This window comes from Strongylocentrotus purpuratus, unplaced genomic scaffold (assembly GCF_000002235.5).
Source record: "Strongylocentrotus purpuratus isolate Spur 01 unplaced genomic scaffold, Spur_5.0 spur5_scaffold_1, whole genome shotgun sequence".
NCBI lineage: Eukaryota > Metazoa > Echinodermata > Echinoidea > Camarodonta > Strongylocentrotidae > Strongylocentrotus > Strongylocentrotus purpuratus.
Genome location: NW_022145594.1, coordinates 18789483 through 18810003, shown reverse-complemented (window position 1 = coordinate 18810003; position 20521 = coordinate 18789483). Strand labels below are relative to the sequence as shown.

The window sequence follows — 20521 nt, the reverse complement described above, 5'->3', positions numbered from 1 at the left end:
TTGCAAACATGCGTGTGGAAGCACGCATTAAAGTCACGACCTTACTTTGCAGAATTAAGTGTTAAATTACACCCTCTTCCACATGGAATATTTTAGGGTTCCCAACACTTTAGAGAGCTTTTAAACAAATTTCAAGATTTTGAAGCAAACTTATAAACGGATATAGTCCTGTATCGTAGTGGTAGTTCGTAATTTTTAGGTTAATTTAAAAGAATCTAGTACCTTAGAATACAAATCTAGTTTCTTAACGCTGTCACTGAAAATGGGCATTTATCACCATATGCCACCTCATATCTATGGGACAGAGAGCATAAAATTCAACCGTGTTTTCTTCGAGTATCAAATTACAAAATAAAAATAAATGTGCAGCACAATCTTTACTCACTGTATTCAGTGCATCTGACTCATGACATATGATAATCTCATGTTAGAAATTGGTATTTGGCCATCATTTTGACCTATGCAAGTTAATGTGTCTATAGAGGGCGCCATTCCGAATTATGCAAATTTGCATATCATTTGTGATCATACAGCATCGCAATTTTTATTTAGTGATGATTCTAGAAAAAAATCAAGGTATTTGACTGCCATTTATTGTATTAAAATGCTGTTAAAACTTTTTATATCATTAATTTTGGTTAAAAAGGGGATTTTGGCGGCCATTTTGTATGACGTCACATATCTCAAATTGCTCAATGCTGACAAAGTGTCAGCAATCGAATTCTTCAAATCGATGGTCTAAGGAACTATAATCCGAAGAAAAAAAAACTATAGACCCTAAAACAAGGTATATCGAGATGGCTGCCGGACTATAAGTGCCTCTTTTCATTTCTGTTGAATACCCCTTTTCAGGTGCAAGAATTAAATGCTTTTTTCACCTCTGAAGGCTCTGATAATTGTCTTTTTTACTTTGACATGAGCACCTTTTCTTTTCTAATAACTGTCCTTTTCCCTTTTGATAAGTGCCTTCTTAATTTCCTTTCTCCATAACATGCACTTAAACTTACGTCGAGACTCGTCGGCTTGTGTTCTTCACCCTGCATGCCAAAACATGGTTACGTAATAAACCTCGTGTTTTTCAATTGATGGGTATAATATGGCCGTTAATAATAGAATAAATAGACGCGGTGGCCGAGTGGCATTGTACGTTTCTACTTCATTGAACTACAAAGTAATATCCGAATTAAGTTACATGGCAGATGCAGTTGAAACTTTATGCGTAGCAATTATTGTTCCAAACAGGAGAAATATTGTGATAGCAGTTGTATATCGACCACCAAATTCATCTCACGACGATTTCATTACTTCTTTACAAACAATAATATCATCAAATTAGTTAGGAGACAGGTCTTCCTTTATTGCTAGAGATTTTAATATAAATCTTCTTGATAAAAATCAGAATTTATTCTGCAATGAATTTCTGGACACTTTGTCCTCGCAATCCTGTATGCCTCTCATAAATAAGCCTACTCGAATAACTAAGACAACAGCCTCGCTTAACGATAATGTATTTACAAATATGTATGTTTAAGCTATTTCTGGTATTATAATCTCAGATATAAGTAACCATTTCCCCAGTTATACTCACTTACCTATCTTTGAATTACCTAAAACACAGAATGATCCTGATCCAGGTTGCCGTAAGTTAACTGGTGAAAATATTGATACATTTAAACAAAGCGTAAGTTTACTTGACTGGGTTGAGGTTTTAACTTCTCGCGATGTAAGCATTTGAACTTTTTCTTGAAATTTTCACTCGATATTATCAAAGAGACTTACCTGTTCAAAATACAAGTAGGAACTAAAATTATAGAAAGACTCCACGATCTCCATGGATAACAATATCCCTTTTATGTTCAATTAATAGGAAAATAATCGCTTATTTTACAAATTTAAGTTAAAGCCGACAGAGTCGAACGAAAAGAAATATATAAGACCTATACAAATACCCTAGTTAGCATTTTACGTTATGCAAAACAAGATTACTTCTCTAAACAATTCGAATTTCGTAGAAATGACATTAAAAACACTTGGAAGCTAATTAACAATGCACTTAATAGAAACAGTAATAAGCAGAATATTTAAGAGATTTTGGTCGGAAACACATGCTTTAAAGACCCTGTTTCTATTGCTGAGAGTTTCACCAATTACTTTGTAAATATAGGACCTAATCTTGTACATGCCATCCCGACCTCAAATCGATTATTTCATTCATTTCTAGATCGTCGAAATCTTGAATCTCTATTTTTTTCCCCGGTACTAGAGATAAAGGTTATTGATATTGTTAACAATTTAAAGAGGAAAAAGAGCACTGGATATGATAGCATATCAAGTATACTACTTAAAAATGTTATTTCCGAAATCATCCTACTATAACCCATATATTTAACCTCTCTTTTATATGTGTTGACGTACCCTTTTTAATGAAAAGAGACAAAGTAATACCTGTATTAAAAAGGCGAAGCACGTGAACAGGGAAATTATAGGCCAATTTCTTTACTTGCCTCTTTTTCCAAAATATTAGAAAAACTTGTGTATTCACGAACTATAAATTTCCATCCACAACACAATTTACTTAGTGACGTTCAATTTGGATTTAGAAAAAAAAACACTCCACAAGTCATGCTATGTTAACACTCATTAATAAAATTGTTTGTGCAATTGATAACTCTTGTCACACAATCGGTTTATTTCTAGACTTCTCAAAGGCGTTCGATACTATTGACCATAACATTTTTCTAATAATAAACTGTCTCACTACGGTGTCAGAGGGAAGGCCCATTGAGCGGTTTAGTAGCTACCTTTCAGACAGAACGCAATACACCTCTGTAAATAACTTCCAGTCATCAATTACAAATATTACCTGTGGGGTGCCTCAAGGCTCTCTTCTCGGCCCCCTTCTTTTCATACTATATATATATATATAAAAGATTTCAAACGATCATCTAATATTTTATCTTTCATAATATTTGCTGATGACTCCAATATTTTTCTCTCATGTCATGACCCACAAACTCTCCTAAATTAGCTCGGAATTAGTTTTGGTTCAAAGTTGGATACAAGCCAATAAACTATCTTGAATATTAAAAAGACAAATAATATGATATGTAGCAACACTATTGATCATCTTCCTGGTCCTATTCAAATAAATGGTATCGAACTACAATGTGTTCGAAGTACAAAATTCCTTGGAATTCATGTTGATCGCAAAATGACATGGAAAGTGCATATTAATTATAATCAAGAAACATTTCCTTTACCGGTTTTATCATCACTGTATACAACCCTTATTTTGCCTTACCTAAATTATGGAATTTTAGCATGGGGAAATCCTTGTAAGACTTTAATTGATTGAATATTAATTTTGATGAAGCGTGCATTGAGAAAAATCCATAATGTCTACTTTCGTTCCCACACTAACCACTTATTTTTACAAGATAAAATTCTTGGAATTAATGATTCGTATTCTTTGTACCTCGGTATCTTTGTGTTCCAACTAATTAATAACGAGTTACCTCTCCCAATTTCCTCCATTTTTCAAAAAAATAACGAGATACATTCATACCCCACTAAACAGTCGAAACACTTCCACACACCTCGAATGAGAACAGCTTTCGCACAAAAACAACTATCTACATCGGTCCAGTATTTCGGAATAACATAGATCCATCTCTTAAACAAAGTCCCAGTCTATACACATTTAAAAAAAAGCTAAAGATTAAACTTGTATACACATATACATGAATCTTGGTTTGTTTGACTCTCACTCCATCTCTTTCTCCCTCTTTTTACTGATCTAACCTCCTTTTTCTAGACTTTTACAATCATTCATGTTTCCTTTTTTTTGGTATCTTTCTTTCATTTTTTCCTCTCTTTTATTTTTTTCTCCCCCCCCCCCAAAATCTATAATTTCTTAGCTACATATTTTTTTCTTCTATTTATTGATTTCCTAAGTATACTTTGTTCATGTTATATTGTAAAACAGCATCTGAGGAACTAACAATTCAACAAGCTCTGCTTCTAGTTAGTTCCTCTTATCTCGTGCTTTTTCTATTATATTTGTCGTTTCATTGCATATTTTTGTAATATAATTATTCATTGTATTATGTTTCGCATGAGAAATAAAATCATTTGAAATTTAATCATAATTTGCATTTGGGTGTGATGGTCTCAATATTTTTTTTAGCAAGAAGCGAAGCGAGCGAGCCAAGTTTTAAGATTTGTGCGGTCGCAGAGCAAAAAATTACATATAAAGTGAGAAAAAAAATCAATCCTGATGGGGTTTTAAGCACATTTAATCATGAAAGACTGAAATGATCCTTAATATGAACATAATTATAGTCTATTTCAATTTCAGATGCGAGCGATTTTGGGGGAAATGAAATGAAAAGATAATCTCGCTTAAAATTAAACATTTTATGGTGAAAAAGGGGGCACATATCCAAAAGAAATAGGACACTTGTTAGAAAAGTAAAAGAGTACATGAAAAAGTAAAAAGAAAAATTATGAGAGGTGAAAATGGGGCACTTCTCGCAGATGATAACAGGTAGGCCTTCACACAAGAGACCGGACGAAGAAAGGCATTTATGAGAACGGAAATAGGGCACTTAATATTACAAAAGAAAAGGGGCAATAATCAGAAGGAAAGTGGCACTTATTGGAAAGGATATGGGACACTGAAAGGTATAAATCAGTTTTAGAAACGCCCCTTATCAAAAGACGAAATGGAAGCTTTCATTACGAATCATGTGAAAGAATTTTTTTGACTAATATGTGATGATACAAATTTTGCCGGGAAACCGCTTACGTATTGATATATTTGGTAAATTAGCATATCGATCCGGCCTGGATAGATATCGCGAATGCACTTCAACATTGAACATTCGGGCATATATTTCTACTTTTTTGCGAATTTAGGTTGAAGTATTTACATATAAACCTCCGATAATACCGTGTGTGCGCGTGGGTGTGCGCGCGCTCGTGTGTGTCTGTGTGGAGGAGGGGCTGTGTCATAGGCAAATTGAATAGTATAGACAAGGTAGCACGCGCGGATTGCCTCATTTGCATTTGCTGTGGAGGTGTATGGAGTCATAGGTGAGGGCGTTCTTCCGTGAGAGTGTTTATCATTGCAGTGTGGTCGGGTATGTGTGAGTGTGCATGTTTACGTGTGAGGCTGAGTGAGTCACAGATCGTAGTGGGTTTTTATTTGGGGTTGGGTAGTAAGGGATGGGGTTATAATTTGTTTGATATTGTAACTGATTTCATTCGATTTTGTTTTACATTATTAATTTATGAATTGTTACATGTATGAAGTAATTAATTGAATTGTTCTTATGATGAAAAGGAATTGTATTTTGAGGAATTAATTGTACATTTTCATATTGAATGAAATAAAAATAAACAATTACAGGAAAAAATTGTGTGCGTGTGTGTGTGTGTGTATTTTTTGTATAGACGCTCACCAACCAGAGATGATTTACGTGTTGGACCGCCATCCGAAAGACGTGACTCAGTTTCGCGAGCCTGGTTCCTATCAGGGTAAGTTTGTAGACGAAGACAGAGAGCACGGACATTACCGCTACACCAATTAACTCACATCATTAATACCGAGGACGCTTATATACAATAGGCATTTACCTTTGACAGGTATTCACTTTTTATTTATTCAAAAGTAGATAACAGTAAACTACTTCAATACATTTCAGGAGCAGGTCTATACAAAAATACAAATTCATTCACATCATATATTGAGAAACAAAATACATGTACAGTAGTACCGACAACAGTTCTCACAATACTTAAAATATATACAGAGAGTATCAAAATACCAATGCATATGAATCTCATATATTTAGAAGACCACAAAAAAAGTTATATTTTTTGTCTACTTATAGACACTGTGCAAGATATGAAGTATATTTGGTGTATACATGAAAATAAATTCACTTGGCAAAGTGACTCAATGAGGATGGTTTAAAGAGGCAAGACATATCATCCTCGTGTGCAGTTATTTGCTAGTAATATACAATGTCATGAACATTTTCTTTGTATCACTTTAAGGCTCGGTCAGATATAACGCAGCAAAACCGCATTTTTAATTTATTTTTAATACGCTTCCCATTTCTGTATTTTGCAACAGAGCTACAAAAATACGCGCAAGTCCTTCGTTGCGCAAAGTTGCTGTTCGTTTACACGTCAAATAAACCGCGGTTGCTTTTCTCCCCGGCGGTTTACCGCGCTTTACCCGAACAAGCCTTTACCTGTTGAATAACTGAAATTCATATATGTATATGCATCACACATTTTATATATTGCCTACGTGTATACATGAGGTGCAGAATAGTGCACTATGAAGAGGATGAAATAATTTCAGCACACACACCCTTGAAAGACTGGAATATCAAAGGAAATGAAAATGCAAGGTAGTTATTTACAAAATGAAAGACTTTCGGCACAATAATCTGTGAAGGAATTCTCACAAGTATCAATAACACATATTAGAGCATTCTGTGTTTCATAACGAACACCGAAAAGAGATTTAAATGTTTATATTTCACTGTTTGACATGATAAATAGATAATACGACATTGTAATTTACGCGTTTGAAATACACAGATCACAATCTACAAAATGGAAAATACTTAAGGATATTTCTCTTTGAAATTTACATGTAAATAATATTAAAAAAAATGTCTTCACGGAATATATCAAAATAAAAAAAAGCATGTTCTCGCATTCGTTCATATCTGAAAACTCAACATTATATCTGCATACATTACATTTTGATTATTTAGCCTGTAGCAATTTCAGAACCTTATTATCATGTATGATAGTAAGCATATTATATACAGAAGAGGGCAATCAAATATGTGCACATTTCTATAGGCAATACGTCAAACTATTAATGATAATGATATAGTTTTTATGTAGATCGTTTCCTTACTGCAGAGTGTTTTCAAATCACATTTAATATTTGACAAAGATAGGTACGATATTTTGTAGTGATATACTGACGATTAACAATTATTGACATGTTTGGGATTCTGTTTTATCAAACGAAATCCAAAATGGAGGCACTTATAATGGTCAGTCTAGCTCTTTTCCCTAAGGTACAGAATCATAGAATCCTTGGTGAGTTCTTGTTGCAATAGTACTTTTTCTTACTCCACCAATGGTGAGAATATCAGGAGGATTTACATCGAAAATATAACACACATTTAGTCCCATTCATTCTGATAACGCCATGAATTTCACATCTTTTATATGCATTACTGTATTTTGCTGAAAATTTTAAACATAGTTTACAGTGTCTACTTTCATCACAATTCATTGTAATGTAAACCTTGTATTCCTTTCGAATCTTTGTGATTAGATCATAGCAATGATTATAACAATATAAGATAAGCGAGCATGTATATTTCATTTCATTTAATTTTGTTGTTATTTTACAAACCATGATAACAACATTGTTGAACTATAACGCATATAAATCTGGAGTATAAAAATGTACACAATTGCATTTGACAATAAATCCATAGAAAAACTGATATAAGAATTTTTGAGGGGTTAATATTATTGTGTTATACAATAAAAAACAGTTTGCAAGGCATGCCTAAATCAAGATAAGGCAATATTATTAGTCTAACTAGTCCATCATCAACTATTGAAATGAACATTACAGTGATATACAGTGAATTACATGATCTGAACATGGTTTATATGGGCTATAGAAAGGGTGTTGAAATTGGTCTGGAGCTGATTCTCCAGAGTCTTTGTGATGATGTTTTAAATACTAACAAGTATATATCATCTTAGACCCGATGTACAGAATCATACATGATTCTTTGAAGCCAATGCGTTAAATGGTGACTTCACTTCAAATTGCAGCAATGGTCTATACATGTATTTTACATTCATATTTCAGAAGAACAACTATATTATACAAATACCAACGAAACCTTATGTTGGGAATATTTTCATTCATAAAGTAGTGTACATTACATAAAAAGTATTGCAAAACAAAATATCGTTTGAATAGCAACAGGAATAGTAAATATTTTCCTTCATAAACATCATTTAACTCATTGTCTACTGGAACCGTGTAGTCCCTGTGCTATGCTTATGGGAATGAGTAATAGTGAAAACAAATAGTCAACAGGATAGTGCATAGGCTTGTAAGAATGTGCTGAAGGTAATCTAAAGTCATAGTAGATATAAACGTACTTACAAAATTGCACTTCTAACACTAGCAAATCAAGGATAGATATTTAAAGTTTAATGTTTGATCCTAGAAATGCTACTATGTACATCAAGTCCCCAACAATCAGGAACTTTGATTAAGCTGTGCAATCATTATACTCTCATTGGAACAATGCAGTTCTCAGTAGAGAAGCATATAATTTGTATCTCATGAAGTACCAAATAGCTCATCGGCGAGATTGGTTTGACCAGCTTCCTCTAGAACATCCTCCAGGGCTTCACACTCTGTGGCCTTGGTTTGCTTCTTTCTCCAGTCTCGGAGCATTGATAGTGTAACCATGTATGATGAATTGTTGTTATCGTTGGCATAGTGTTGGACATCTCCTGGTTGAAGGCAGAGAGCCTTCATGAGATTATCTATATCAACACGCGTGGCAACTCTTCGAGCAACAGTGGTCAGCTTTTCTTCAAATTCGTCCCGTTTACCTGAGCCGCTCCTTAAATAAATCATAAACAAAGCATTTTAGTATGTATCTAATTACATATACCGACAGCAGGGAGAGGCGGCGTTGTAGAAACAAATTGTAGCCAAAGTGTATTTACGACAAAGATCATTCCCGGACCCTAATTTGCTAGGAGGGGTTAATGCAACAGACATGGAATACTCCCCAGGGAGTAGAGAGGGTGCACATTGTGCGTGAATGTTTCCAATAACCGGAGTAATATCTGTAAAGTGCTTAACATTGTGTTTTTTGGTATTAAACACTACATTATATAAAGATTATTATAATTGTTAAATGTTACATCATCCCCCCCTCCCCAAGTCTTCTTAATTTGAATTGTTATGATTTTGATTTTGATATGATATCACATGCACCATTAGCAACAGTGAAATGCAATTATTATTTATTTGCGAGCGAGCCTTATACAGATTCAATTATTTATATTGAGCTTTAATTACAAGATATGTGAGCCCAGTTTCCCCTTCTCTTCATTTATTGAATTGCATTTAATTGCAAACTCACATTGACACAGCGAGAAAAAAAAAAAGGAAATAATGTCCACACTTTAATGATGCAGTTTTTGCGGCAGTTTCATTATCATTTACGTTGCATAAATTACTGTAATAAAGTTGTTGTTGTTGTTGTTGCAAATTTGTTGGAGGGGCAAACTGCCCCCTTGCCCCTCCCTCCTCCTGAGACATTATTGATTTCAGGTTTATACCTGCACATGCTCTGATCTCAGTCTGCATCTACTAACCATGCTGACAGTATTGAAGGTGAAAGAAAGGATCATAACTTACTCCGGAGTTTCATCTGGAATTGGATGTGATGTTTGCAGCGTCCGTGAACTTGATGCACCTTGCAGTTCTTCTGCAGGAAAGAGTAACATTGAACTACATGTATTATTTAGTATCCTATAATTCTGAGCGCTGAATAAAGTAAACTTAATAGTCAACTATATTGTAATTGTTGAATCTCACACAATGTAGGAAATGTGTAATTTCCTGCGCTTAAATGAAAATATCATCTAAAAACAAAGCTACAAAATAAATAACAAGCAAGACTTTGGAGTGTAAGTTGACATACCGTAACACTTAAACAAATTATGGATCATTCATTCATTAAATTAAGAATTAAGAGTCCGTCATCTCTTTACTTCAGCCACAAACAGAGACAATACACGTAGGAAAGCATTTATGGTGGAGTTTCAATTTGCTTGTGCCTCAACTAGCTGTAATGCACATCCCTGTAATTGCATGATCAGTATGTAGTGGGAATGACGATAAACAGAAAGATAGAGATCTACAAATGATGAAAATAAGATAAAATTAACATCTGCATGCGTATTTGCACAACTCGTACTGGGACATGTATACCAGATTGTGTCCATTATAGACAAACATGTGCCTGATTTGTGCTGGTCACAGCACCAAATTTGCCACATTAATTGGTTTAAGATAAAGCTAAGTTCTGGTTACGCAATAAGATTGAGAACAAATTTATCTTGAAGTAAAGGTTGATAGCCTATTACATAGGTACTGGTGGACCCTATGAAGACCGAATCATCTTCTTGATATCTACTGAATCCAACTTGATAAAAAGCACATGTGCTGCCCACAAAAATGGGTTAATATATGGGACTATATACACAGACACATGGAGTGACTGTTCGGTCCAAACAAGCCAGCTTTTTCTTGTCATATTTTGACTATGAGGGCCGCATTTAAAGCGGATACTGTGAAGTTTCAAATCATCAGCTTTTGATTTGCTGGATCCAACTTGATTTAAAGTACAGGCGCTGCACAAGGAAATGGGTGAAAGGGACTACACAGACACATGGAATGCCTGTTTGGTCCAAACAAGTCAGTTTTTTTAGTCATATTTTGAATATGAGAACATTTCAAGAGCAATCCTTTTTCAGGGGACTTTTCTATTCGGAATTTCTTCCAACCAATAAAAACAAATAATAAATCTCACATATTGATTTTAACACCTTTACCAGAAATCAACCTTCTCTTTAAACCAAAATACCTGGATCTTGTGGAAAAGTTCTCTTTCTTCTGTGAGGAATTGAGAAATCCAAAGGAAATAAGAGATCATCCTCTAGTTTCTCATTTTGTCCTACTCTCAGTGACACTGCAACAATGTCTGGCTGGTTGGTGAAGTCCAATTCAAAGGGCTTACAGATCCTGGCTCCACTCATTAGTTTATCAAAGGGGACAACCTTTAAAACAATGATTGAACGGAGGTCATCAAAAGAGAAGGTAGAAAAAACTTCCCTTTTTAATTTTTCGTATATCAATCATCTGCTTTAGAAGTGTGTACATGTATAAGACATTATTGATGTGAATTTAGCTCCAGCAACCATTCGGATTTTGATTATGTTACAAATCAACAAATTTCAACTCAAATTTTAGTAAAATCAAAAATTGCTGACACTTGACCCTTGAAGTCTATTATATTAAAAACAGACATGGCTTGCATAATGAAGCTTTTTATCATTATTGTCTTACAGATACATAGAAAATCTGAATTTAATCAGATTTAATTGCATGTCTTTGATGGCCTCCTCGTGCCGCCATATGTTCAACATTCAATATACCATCTGAGCTTAGGGTACTTCCGAATAACTGAGGGCAGGGCTCAAATTAATTTTTTGTCCACGGGGGCTCTTCCCCCCAAAGAGAGCCCCGTGAGCCTTCTCACGGGGGCTCTTTTAGTACTGACGGGGGCTCTTTTTTATACAATTATCCATTGAATTGGTACCTATGATACTCCTCAATTGTTTGCTATTTCATCATTATCATTTCAATCAGCATTTTCCCTCTTACAAATTTACAAGCTACATAGCTGTTACTGGCCTGTGTATATAATATATACGCATACAACACTGATCTTTATGATGTCTTTAACGTGACATATCTTCTTCTCCCCTCGCAAACGAGAAAGAAAACAAGGTCATTAAAAGGGATTAGGCGACAAATAATGATTGTGATTCAAATTGATGCGAATATTTGTTAGAATAAGCACTGTTATTCACCCAAATCTTCTTTGTAAAAACAACTTTTACAAATCTCAGCCATGCTTACTGAGTTGAGACGTTCCATTCAATGTAAAATACTCATTATTACTCTATATAATACACTGGTTTTACCATATATTTCTTACTGCAATATCATATGGGCTACTCATAAGTGCAATACTAATCGTATATTACTGTTACAGAAAAAAGCAATTCGAGTTTGTACCGATGCAGGTTATCGCGACCACACTGACCCTTTATTTGCCACATTAAAAACTCTAAAAATAAGTGATATACACTACATGCAAAAATCTGTGTTCATGTTTCGGCTCAAATCCGGCAATATTCCCCCATCACTAGTCATTTTATTCCAACATAATTTTAATTTTCATTCCTACCCAACCAGGCATTCCAATGACTATCACCTATTTAACGCCAAAACAGCCTTAGCTCAAAACTCAATTAGACATTCTGGCCCTGATACCTGGAATGCACTACCCCCTGAAATAAAAACGATGAATACAATGCTATCCTTTAAAAGAGCGGTGAAAAAGTTTCTTATTGCTCATTATCTTTAAATCCATCAACAAAATAAATTCTCCTCGTTTACCCATCGTTACATAACTCGATAATTTTCTGTACTGTTTACTTTTTTTGCTTCCATTCATTGAAACGTTGATTATAACCTTCCATGACCTGGTATGAATACACGTATGAATAAAGAGTGGCCTACTTGGGATACTGAATAAACACTGTCTTCTCTACAAACATTTCAAGGCTCCGACTCGCAGGCCCAGGTTTAAAACCAGCTGGCTGATCTTACTTTCACATTCTTACTGTCCGAACCTCGCGAGTCTTCTCATTCTATTGTATCCCAAGTTGGCCACTCAGTATTCAAATTTTGAATTTCTTTTCTTATTTAAAATCTTTATATAATTAAATTTGAAATCCAACTACCACATAAGTGTGTGAATATCGATGTGCATCCCCTCTTTCTTTTCTCTTCTTTTTTTTCTGTCTTTTCCCCCTTTTTACCAATATTTTGTTCCTCCATATTTGTATTATTATGTATCCTTTGAGGGTAGTCATACTATCAAGCTTTGCTTATTTTGTCAACCCTCCTGTTTGATGTTCTCGATTAGTCACACCCAGCCTTACCTTATTCTACATATATTCTTTTGTCATGTGTAAATTGGCAATATTTGTTTGTTATATATTTGTAAAAATGCAAAAGAAAAAGAAAATCAAACAGAAATAAATAAATCAAATCAAATCAAATCAAATCAATCAAGAATACACTTCTCCTAATCTGAAAGTGATCTTACAACAAAGTGGCAGATTTGCATGGCTGAGATTTGTAAAAGTCGTTTTTACAAAGAAGATTCTGGTGAAAAGCATTGCTTATTCAAAAAAATCCTTGCATCAATTTGAATCACAATTATTATTTGTCGCATGATCCTTTTATTAAATAACCTTGTTTTCTTTTTTGTTTGCAGGGGGAAAAGAAGCTATGTCACGTTAAGAAATCATAAAGATCAGTTGTATTATGCGTATATACATTATGATACCAGAACAAATGTTGATTATCAGAATGTCATTTTGGAATACCTCTATACAAATACCACATTGTCTTTAGCCCGTATCAGTATTAGTATGATCCAATATAAAGCTATTATTCTTTATTTAATTCAGTATAATGCTTTTCCTCAAAAATAAGTTTGCCATTTTGTTAGGGTTGAGACGCTAAGAAATGGTTTCAAATGTACATTACACGAACCCTGAACCATTGCAAAATGATGGTGGTTCTCTCTCTCTCTCTTTACTTTAATCATGCATTATCAACTACATATAAAGCAGCAACCAAAAACTTAGGGTTATCTGAGATAGGTGAAAGTATGAGTTAAAAAGAAAGTCATGCTAAAACGGCGCTTCACTTCCCCCCCCCCCCCCAAGAAAAAAATAAAATAGATTAGTAGTCCTCATCTCCAGCATCCCCCCCCCCCCCCCCCCCCCCCGCTTTAATATCACATTTTCACTTGGCAGCCCAATGGGGTCGGGGGTGGGAGGAGGGGGTTAAACCCCTAGCCCCCCCCCCCCCCCCCCCGTAGATCTGCCCATGTTACCATATCATTCCACGACATCTTGGTCTTCCTCTTCTTCTCAATAGGGTCTTTTAGATTTGCGTGGACGTGGACGTGTTACGTCCTTTTAAGGCACTGGCAGTCACATGTGACGTCCTTTTAAGCACTGGCACTGCCTTAAAAGGAGGTCACACGTTTCAGTCCACGTTCCCATCGTGCAAATCTAAAAGTCCCTAATATTGATTTACTGGTCGAGGTTCATTATTTGCTAGTCATTTGAAATCACCAGATTTCAGCGGGTTAACGCTTTCACAACGAAAAACTTCTCCATGACCATGTTTCTGCCCTTGCGCGATCGCCTCCAGCTCCAGCAGACATAGCGCGGCAGCGTGCACACGTACCGCTACTAAGGGCGCAGTAGGCCTATAACCACTGCTGACGGCGGCACTGCACTGTGAGCTGAATTGGTAATAATAGGCCTACTCATAAAACAAGAAATCTTGCACGCTAATCTAAGTTCCATTTCATTTGAAAATTGAAACTCAATATTGTGTTAAAGTTATAACAGAAAAGATAATCTTTATTTTATAATTCCACGGGTCGATTTTTAATTTTGCAATCGCCCCCGTGAGCAACCTGACGGGGGCGATTATGTAGCTCACGGGGGCGAATCGCCCACCGCCCCCGTGTATTTTGAGCGCTGACTGAGGGGTATGCTAATGAAATCTTGTGCCTTTAAAGAGAAGGTTGAGTTCTGGGAAGAGGTGAAAAATAATTTGTGAGCATTATCATTCTTAATATGCAAGTGTGGAAGAACATCATATAAGACATGTTCCCTGAAAAGCATGGCTCTTCAAATGCCTTCATATTCGAAATATGTCATGTAACATCGTAAAACTCGGGGGTAGGATTTTTACGCCACGTGTTCATGTAGTCCCATATACATCTTTCTGTGTACATTGTTTTTAACTTACAAAGACTTGGCCAAATTTCTTATCATTTTGATGATTCCAGAACCTTGCAATACACACAAATTCTTATATGCTAGATGAGCAACCTTTTCTGGTCGATTCCACACCGATACTTTCACAATGCAATCGCGTGACCAGAACTCAACTTCATCTTTAATAGTGACAAAAAGAAATCTGATTATGATGCTATCCTTAATCAAGACACTAAATATACTTAATCACCGTTAGGTAACTAAGGTCATTTATTGACCAGACTATTGTTTCAGGGATGTCCTGTGAGGCTACCTAAGGGGCATTTCTAGCACCTCTGGGGGATCATCAGGTTAGGATTTTTTTTAAAGGCAAAACGTTTGCTTAATTTTCTCCCCAACTCAACTCCCCAATCTTAGCTCCTTTAGAAGCCACATGCATATTGTTTAAATTCAATATGGCCACCATCCTGGTAAGGTAGTAATTAAGTTCAAAACGAAAGGGCAGAATAGTGTAATAATGTGTTGTCATTGATTTTGAGGTCAGAGAATATAATGCTAACAGCATCACTTGTGAAAGCCATCCTGGAAATTACTTTGGGAACCAGTTACCCGGAGCCTAAAGGAGGTGGAGGCACCAATGACCAGAAGCTAAATAATGACCGGGTCTGTTGCTACGGCTCCCTGCCTGCTTAACAGTTCAAATATGATGCAGACGTACTAGTTCAACCCACAGCATTTGACCAGGCACCAACAAACCTATAATAGTTGTGGTATTCTCATAAGATTGCAGCAGTCAGAGAATACTTAATTCAATAAATTTTATTCTCAAATGCATACCCACAACATGGACATTTGTTTCGTTCACCTGTAGAATAAATATAATAAATACACTGTTGGTCATGATGGTGGAATAATTATTTTTACCCCCAACTTACGGAATGATTTTGACAATGATTTATTCCTAATAGATCTAAGTAATAGTATACATTCTCAGATTTTTTTGGATAAAAATTTGCGAGTGTTTGTTTTGTGTGACTGCTAATTAGCATGTGTGTGCTAATATGCTAATCAACTAGGGGACCTACGTCCTTAAGTCAAAACTGACAGTAATGAGGATTAATGCCTCACAAAAGAGCACTAATATAGCTGATCGATACGGTTTTGATCCTGGGGCCTCACAGTAACGAGGTCATTGCTTAGCCACTGAATCATGACTGTACGCAGCGGGGGCTAGGGTACAGGGGCGCCCCTAAAAGAAAATGCAACAAATTATCAATAATTCATTGCATTCCCCCCCCCCCCCCCCCCCCCGTCTCTGACAAGAAAAATGTCTATGTAAGACCATGCATTATGGTTCAAGGCATGGTCACACAGAGGATCTTTGTTAAGTTTTGTCACTTACAGTGAACCTAGGCACTAGGGAAAAATTGTTGACATAAAATAGACAATTTTACATCACTATTAGATTATCTGTACCCATCAACCCCATTTTTACCGGGAAAAAATATTTCATTATTCTAGCCCTTCGTTTTGAAAATTACAATAAGACTTTGAGATCATATGATGGCTATATACTGGTAGGATTTTACCACAATGATGGTCCCAGGGGGCGCATTTCTTGACACCAAATCAATGAAATAACATCAGAAACACAATTCTCTTTCTGAGAAGCCCAAAGCTAAAGAAACTCTTATCATTCTAGTCTAGTCCTTCTTGTGTTGAAATCTAAATTGATTTGAAGTTCACATGGCGACCATATTTGATTTTGGGAGTGGGGGTTCCTTCAGCCTTCCTGATATCAAACTGATGGACCGACATCAGAAATGGATTCCCTTAAATTATAGAAATCTTATTATTTTTGGTCGAATCCAAAGGTGTCCGTCAAAAATCAAATTGGTATGGTACGGTCGACATCTGGGCCAAATTTAGTGATATTAGAACCATTTGCACCAAACTGTCATTATCTTTCCGTAACATCCCCAACTAATTCAGTATCAGAGTTATAACCAGAACAAATTTTTGAACAAATTAATAAACTTACAGCAGGTCTTCCAATTGCTGTCTCCTTTACATAACAGGTCATTTTGAGATCACTTTCTGCTGCCTGAATAACGATCTCTTGTTCTGGATGGGCAGGTACGAATTCTTGTTCCTCTTCTTGTCTTTTTATCAGCTGTTACCAAAGAAAATAAAAGAAATTGTACAGGCCGTATACATATACAAGGTAAAAGAACAACTAATGTCCCAGCAACAAAACTTGTTTATATACCAGTTTTTATAGAATAAAGTTTAAATCAAACAACATACTTGTAACTGAAATCTTTCTCAAAGATGAACGACACCTCAGATTGGTAGAATTTTGGCTAAAAAATACTTTGTCGGTGGTGTTGTTTGTCTTATTCTTTTGTAGAGCCTCTATATTGTACACCAAATGCAATGTATTGTGAACATTTTAAAACATAGTACTTTAGCTGTAGATTTAATGGTGATTCTTCCAATAAATGATTTTTTTTTTCCTGAAAAGTATGAACCAAAAAACTGTGGATCTTTGCCACGATACAGATTCCTTAACTGCTGCAACAAAAATTTACCTCGCAATTCCCTTTTATGGCATCATAGAGGTGTGCACGTAAGATGACAGGTGTCTTCTGTAGGGGTAGGTTCTTTTCTTTAAATGGCCGACAGCGCATCTTCTTTCCTTTGAAGAAGAAATTCTTGATCATCAACTTAATCTTCGCCCATGAAAAGTGGTTCATCTTCAGTTTGAGTACATCTTTGTTGATGGTGCAGCTAGGTGTTCCATACCTCGACAACACAATTCGTTCTTTAACAACTGCATCTATAATCAACAATTTGGCGATAAAAATCAGGAAAACTGTGGACACATTAAATCGAGGGATAAACATAGTTCTTAAAGTAATTTAATAACAAGCAAAGGCAAAGACCTCTGCCTAGATTCATTATGGGGTTCATTCATATTAGCAAAGTTAACCTTAGACATTTTTTAGGCCAACATTTCGGCACCTGACCCTTCAGACCAATCTCTCAAGAAATAGGTCATCTTTATAACCTGTCTAAATACATAAATCGGTCAGGGACAGTACTCTGAAAACTTATATTTAGTCCCAGAAATTTACATACCATACCTCTGAATTGGTAATCTGAAAACTATGTTAAGGGTAAATTATCTACACTGACACTTCAATTTAAATAAATTCTCTAATGATAATGTCTCTCAAAAAGTACTCAGCATATTGTGTTTCATGTTAAATTGTGCCTTTACATCTACGGGAACTATAGCGCATATTTATCGAGCATCGTCAATTGATACGCCCTACCTTTGTCCTGGTCATTGTCACGAAGGTACTCATGAACAGCTACTTTATTCCTTCCTTTTCTACGTTTCCTATGTTTGTTTTTGTTAAAAATTTGTAGATTTGCAGAGTCATATTGCAGTTTTCAAAGAAACTACAAAGGAAAAAGGCAAGAAAGAAAACCTCAACTGCATTTCACGTAATACCCCTAGACCAATGTTATTTTCTACATTATCTTATGTATTATGTTTTTTGCTAAAAGAGTTTTCAGAATGCCAGAACTATAAGCCTCGGTCACAAAAGCCATTACGAACTGCTACGAACGCCGTACGAACGATTTTCAGACAATGGAAACTCGGGAAGACAATGGAAAAACAGGGAGATTCGTACGAACCTTTTTGACCGTAGCGTAACCTACCACGTTTAGTCCGCCGCCAGGTATGAAGTTTGCATAAGTTAAAGAGTATGCGCACTGCATCTTCCCGCCAAAATATATGTAAACACTGTATTGGACTTAAAATCATTTTCAGAATACCGATTACAATAGCTAACATAGTATCAGAATACAACCCAAGTTCAATGACAATTTTTTTGTGTGCATTATTTCCAAATTGTCACTATATACATTCAATGTAGGTTACATTTACATAGTTTATCAGTAGAATAGAGTGGATCCATACGTCGAGGGGCATATGCTACCGGGGTGGGGGGGGGGGGGAGGGGGGGGGGGAGGCACCTGTCATATTGGTTGATGAAGTGCAAAATCGGAATAGCTATTGATGAGGGAAAGGTACACGGGGCAGGAAAAAACAGCGGAGGGATTACAAGCTTCATTCCCCCTTTAATTTTTTAACGATATATTGTTGTTCGCCAAGGAGAAAGAAACAGACGATGATGGCGACAAGAAAATGAAGGGAAGCAGCACTACCCATGCACATGACCTGGCGGGTCTTGAAGAGAGGGGAGAGGATGTGGGGGGGGGGGGGGGGGGTTACACAAGTGTAAAACGTTCTTATAATAGACCATAGTGTACAAAACTGCCTACACACTGGAGTATCGTGAATATTGTTGGGACGCCTACTATCGCAACGGATTTCATTTGGATGCACTTCAAGAGAAAGACGTCTTAAGATTTTCACATCAAGTTTGGGCCAATCAATTTTGTGCTACCCAGTGTCATTATTGCTTCGTGATCCTCAGAATCTGGGTTTCAAAAGGTGCTCTGAAATTTCAACTGCCGTGCACGATGGCAATTGCTTTGTTCTGAAGTGATTGTTGATACACACATAATTTTTGTGGACTTCATTTTACAAAAAGTGAAATGTAATGTAATCATTGTGGGCAACATTTTAAAACCAATATTCAAAGAAATGTCTTAACTATCTCCAGTTAGATATAACATCCTTCAACTTTACAATGTGAAGACGTCAATGACTTTTTGTGTCACTCACGATCAAAAGTGTAAAACGTTCTTATAATACACCTAGTACTTTAAATGGAAAATGGGAGTTACATTTGTTTATTTATCTATCACAAAGTGTTTCATTTAATTACTAAAAGGTTTTGACATTAATGACATTCATCAAATGCCATTGCTACATGATTTCTATACATGTTGAGATGTACTTACCGGGTGAGTATTCTCCCTCTCCCGTGTACAAGACTGCCTTCACACTGGAGTATCGTGTAATCACAGCACAGTGGGGTATTGTGTAAGTCACCGGTAACTTAAGGACTAAGTCATCAGGGGCTAAACACTGTACACCAAAGCAGACTGACATCTCTTCTTTGTTGTTGCCAAGATTTTGAGTATCTGTCAGGACACGAAGAGAAATGTCCTGTGGCGCTTCGCTGTCAATTGCACCAGGAGGGATCTCAAGTTCAATTCCGAAGGAATCTAGCTGAAGTTTGCCACCTTTAACTCCAACTCTCTTACAACATTCCATCTTGATTGGTACCACATTGACTTCATCTGGTGATATAATTGTAATTTTGTAAAACGTGAAATCCTCATAGATACCGGTAGGCTCTTCAAATTGGCTGAATCAGGAAAGTCTCTGGGATAGAGTGATTGACATTCCCATAAAGACTTATCTGCGACTATAATGATAATAATAAAGTCCACTCCAAATTGTATTGCTTTTCGCATTACAACCAATTCGTCTACCACCCAATAAGTATATTCCCATATGGTCTACACCTAGTAGCCCGTCTACAATCCACATGCTCTAATAATCAATTTTTTGTCTACTCATCATTTGGTCTAATGACCATTAAAGTTAAAGACCAGTTATAGTCATGCGATTGCACTGCGAAAGATACGTTGTGTAATAGATCAGAAAAGGTTGATCATCTAGCATTAAAGTATATGTGTGTACTGCAAGGTTCTGGAATTATCAAAATGATAAGAAATTTGGCCCAATCCTAGTAAAGTTACGCACTGTAAACAGAAAGATGTA

General features: G+C 36.0%; 1 protein-coding gene across 2 annotated transcripts in view; it reads right to left on the bottom strand.

Annotated features, from left to right (window-relative positions):
* Positions 1-6691: 6691 nt before the first annotated feature.
* LOC105444689 overlaps positions 6692-20521 on the bottom strand; it is a 29428-nt gene continuing 15598 nt past the window's right edge. The window contains exons 11-16 of one of the 2 annotated variants that reach the window (XM_030977776.1): positions 19693-20034; positions 17340-17587; positions 16790-16921; positions 10734-10926; positions 9503-9572; positions 6692-8696 (exon numbers count right to left, since the gene is read on the bottom strand). In XM_030977776.1, the coding sequence (XP_030833636.1) occupies positions 8408-8696; positions 9503-9572; positions 10734-10926; positions 16790-16921; positions 17340-17587; positions 19693-20034 (1274 nt within the window). In that variant the 3' untranslated portion in view covers positions 6692-8407. The remainder of the gene's footprint in view (positions 8697-9502; positions 9573-10733; positions 10927-16789; positions 16922-17339; positions 17588-19692; positions 20035-20521) is intronic. The other variant, XM_030977777.1, reaches the window with a different exon arrangement.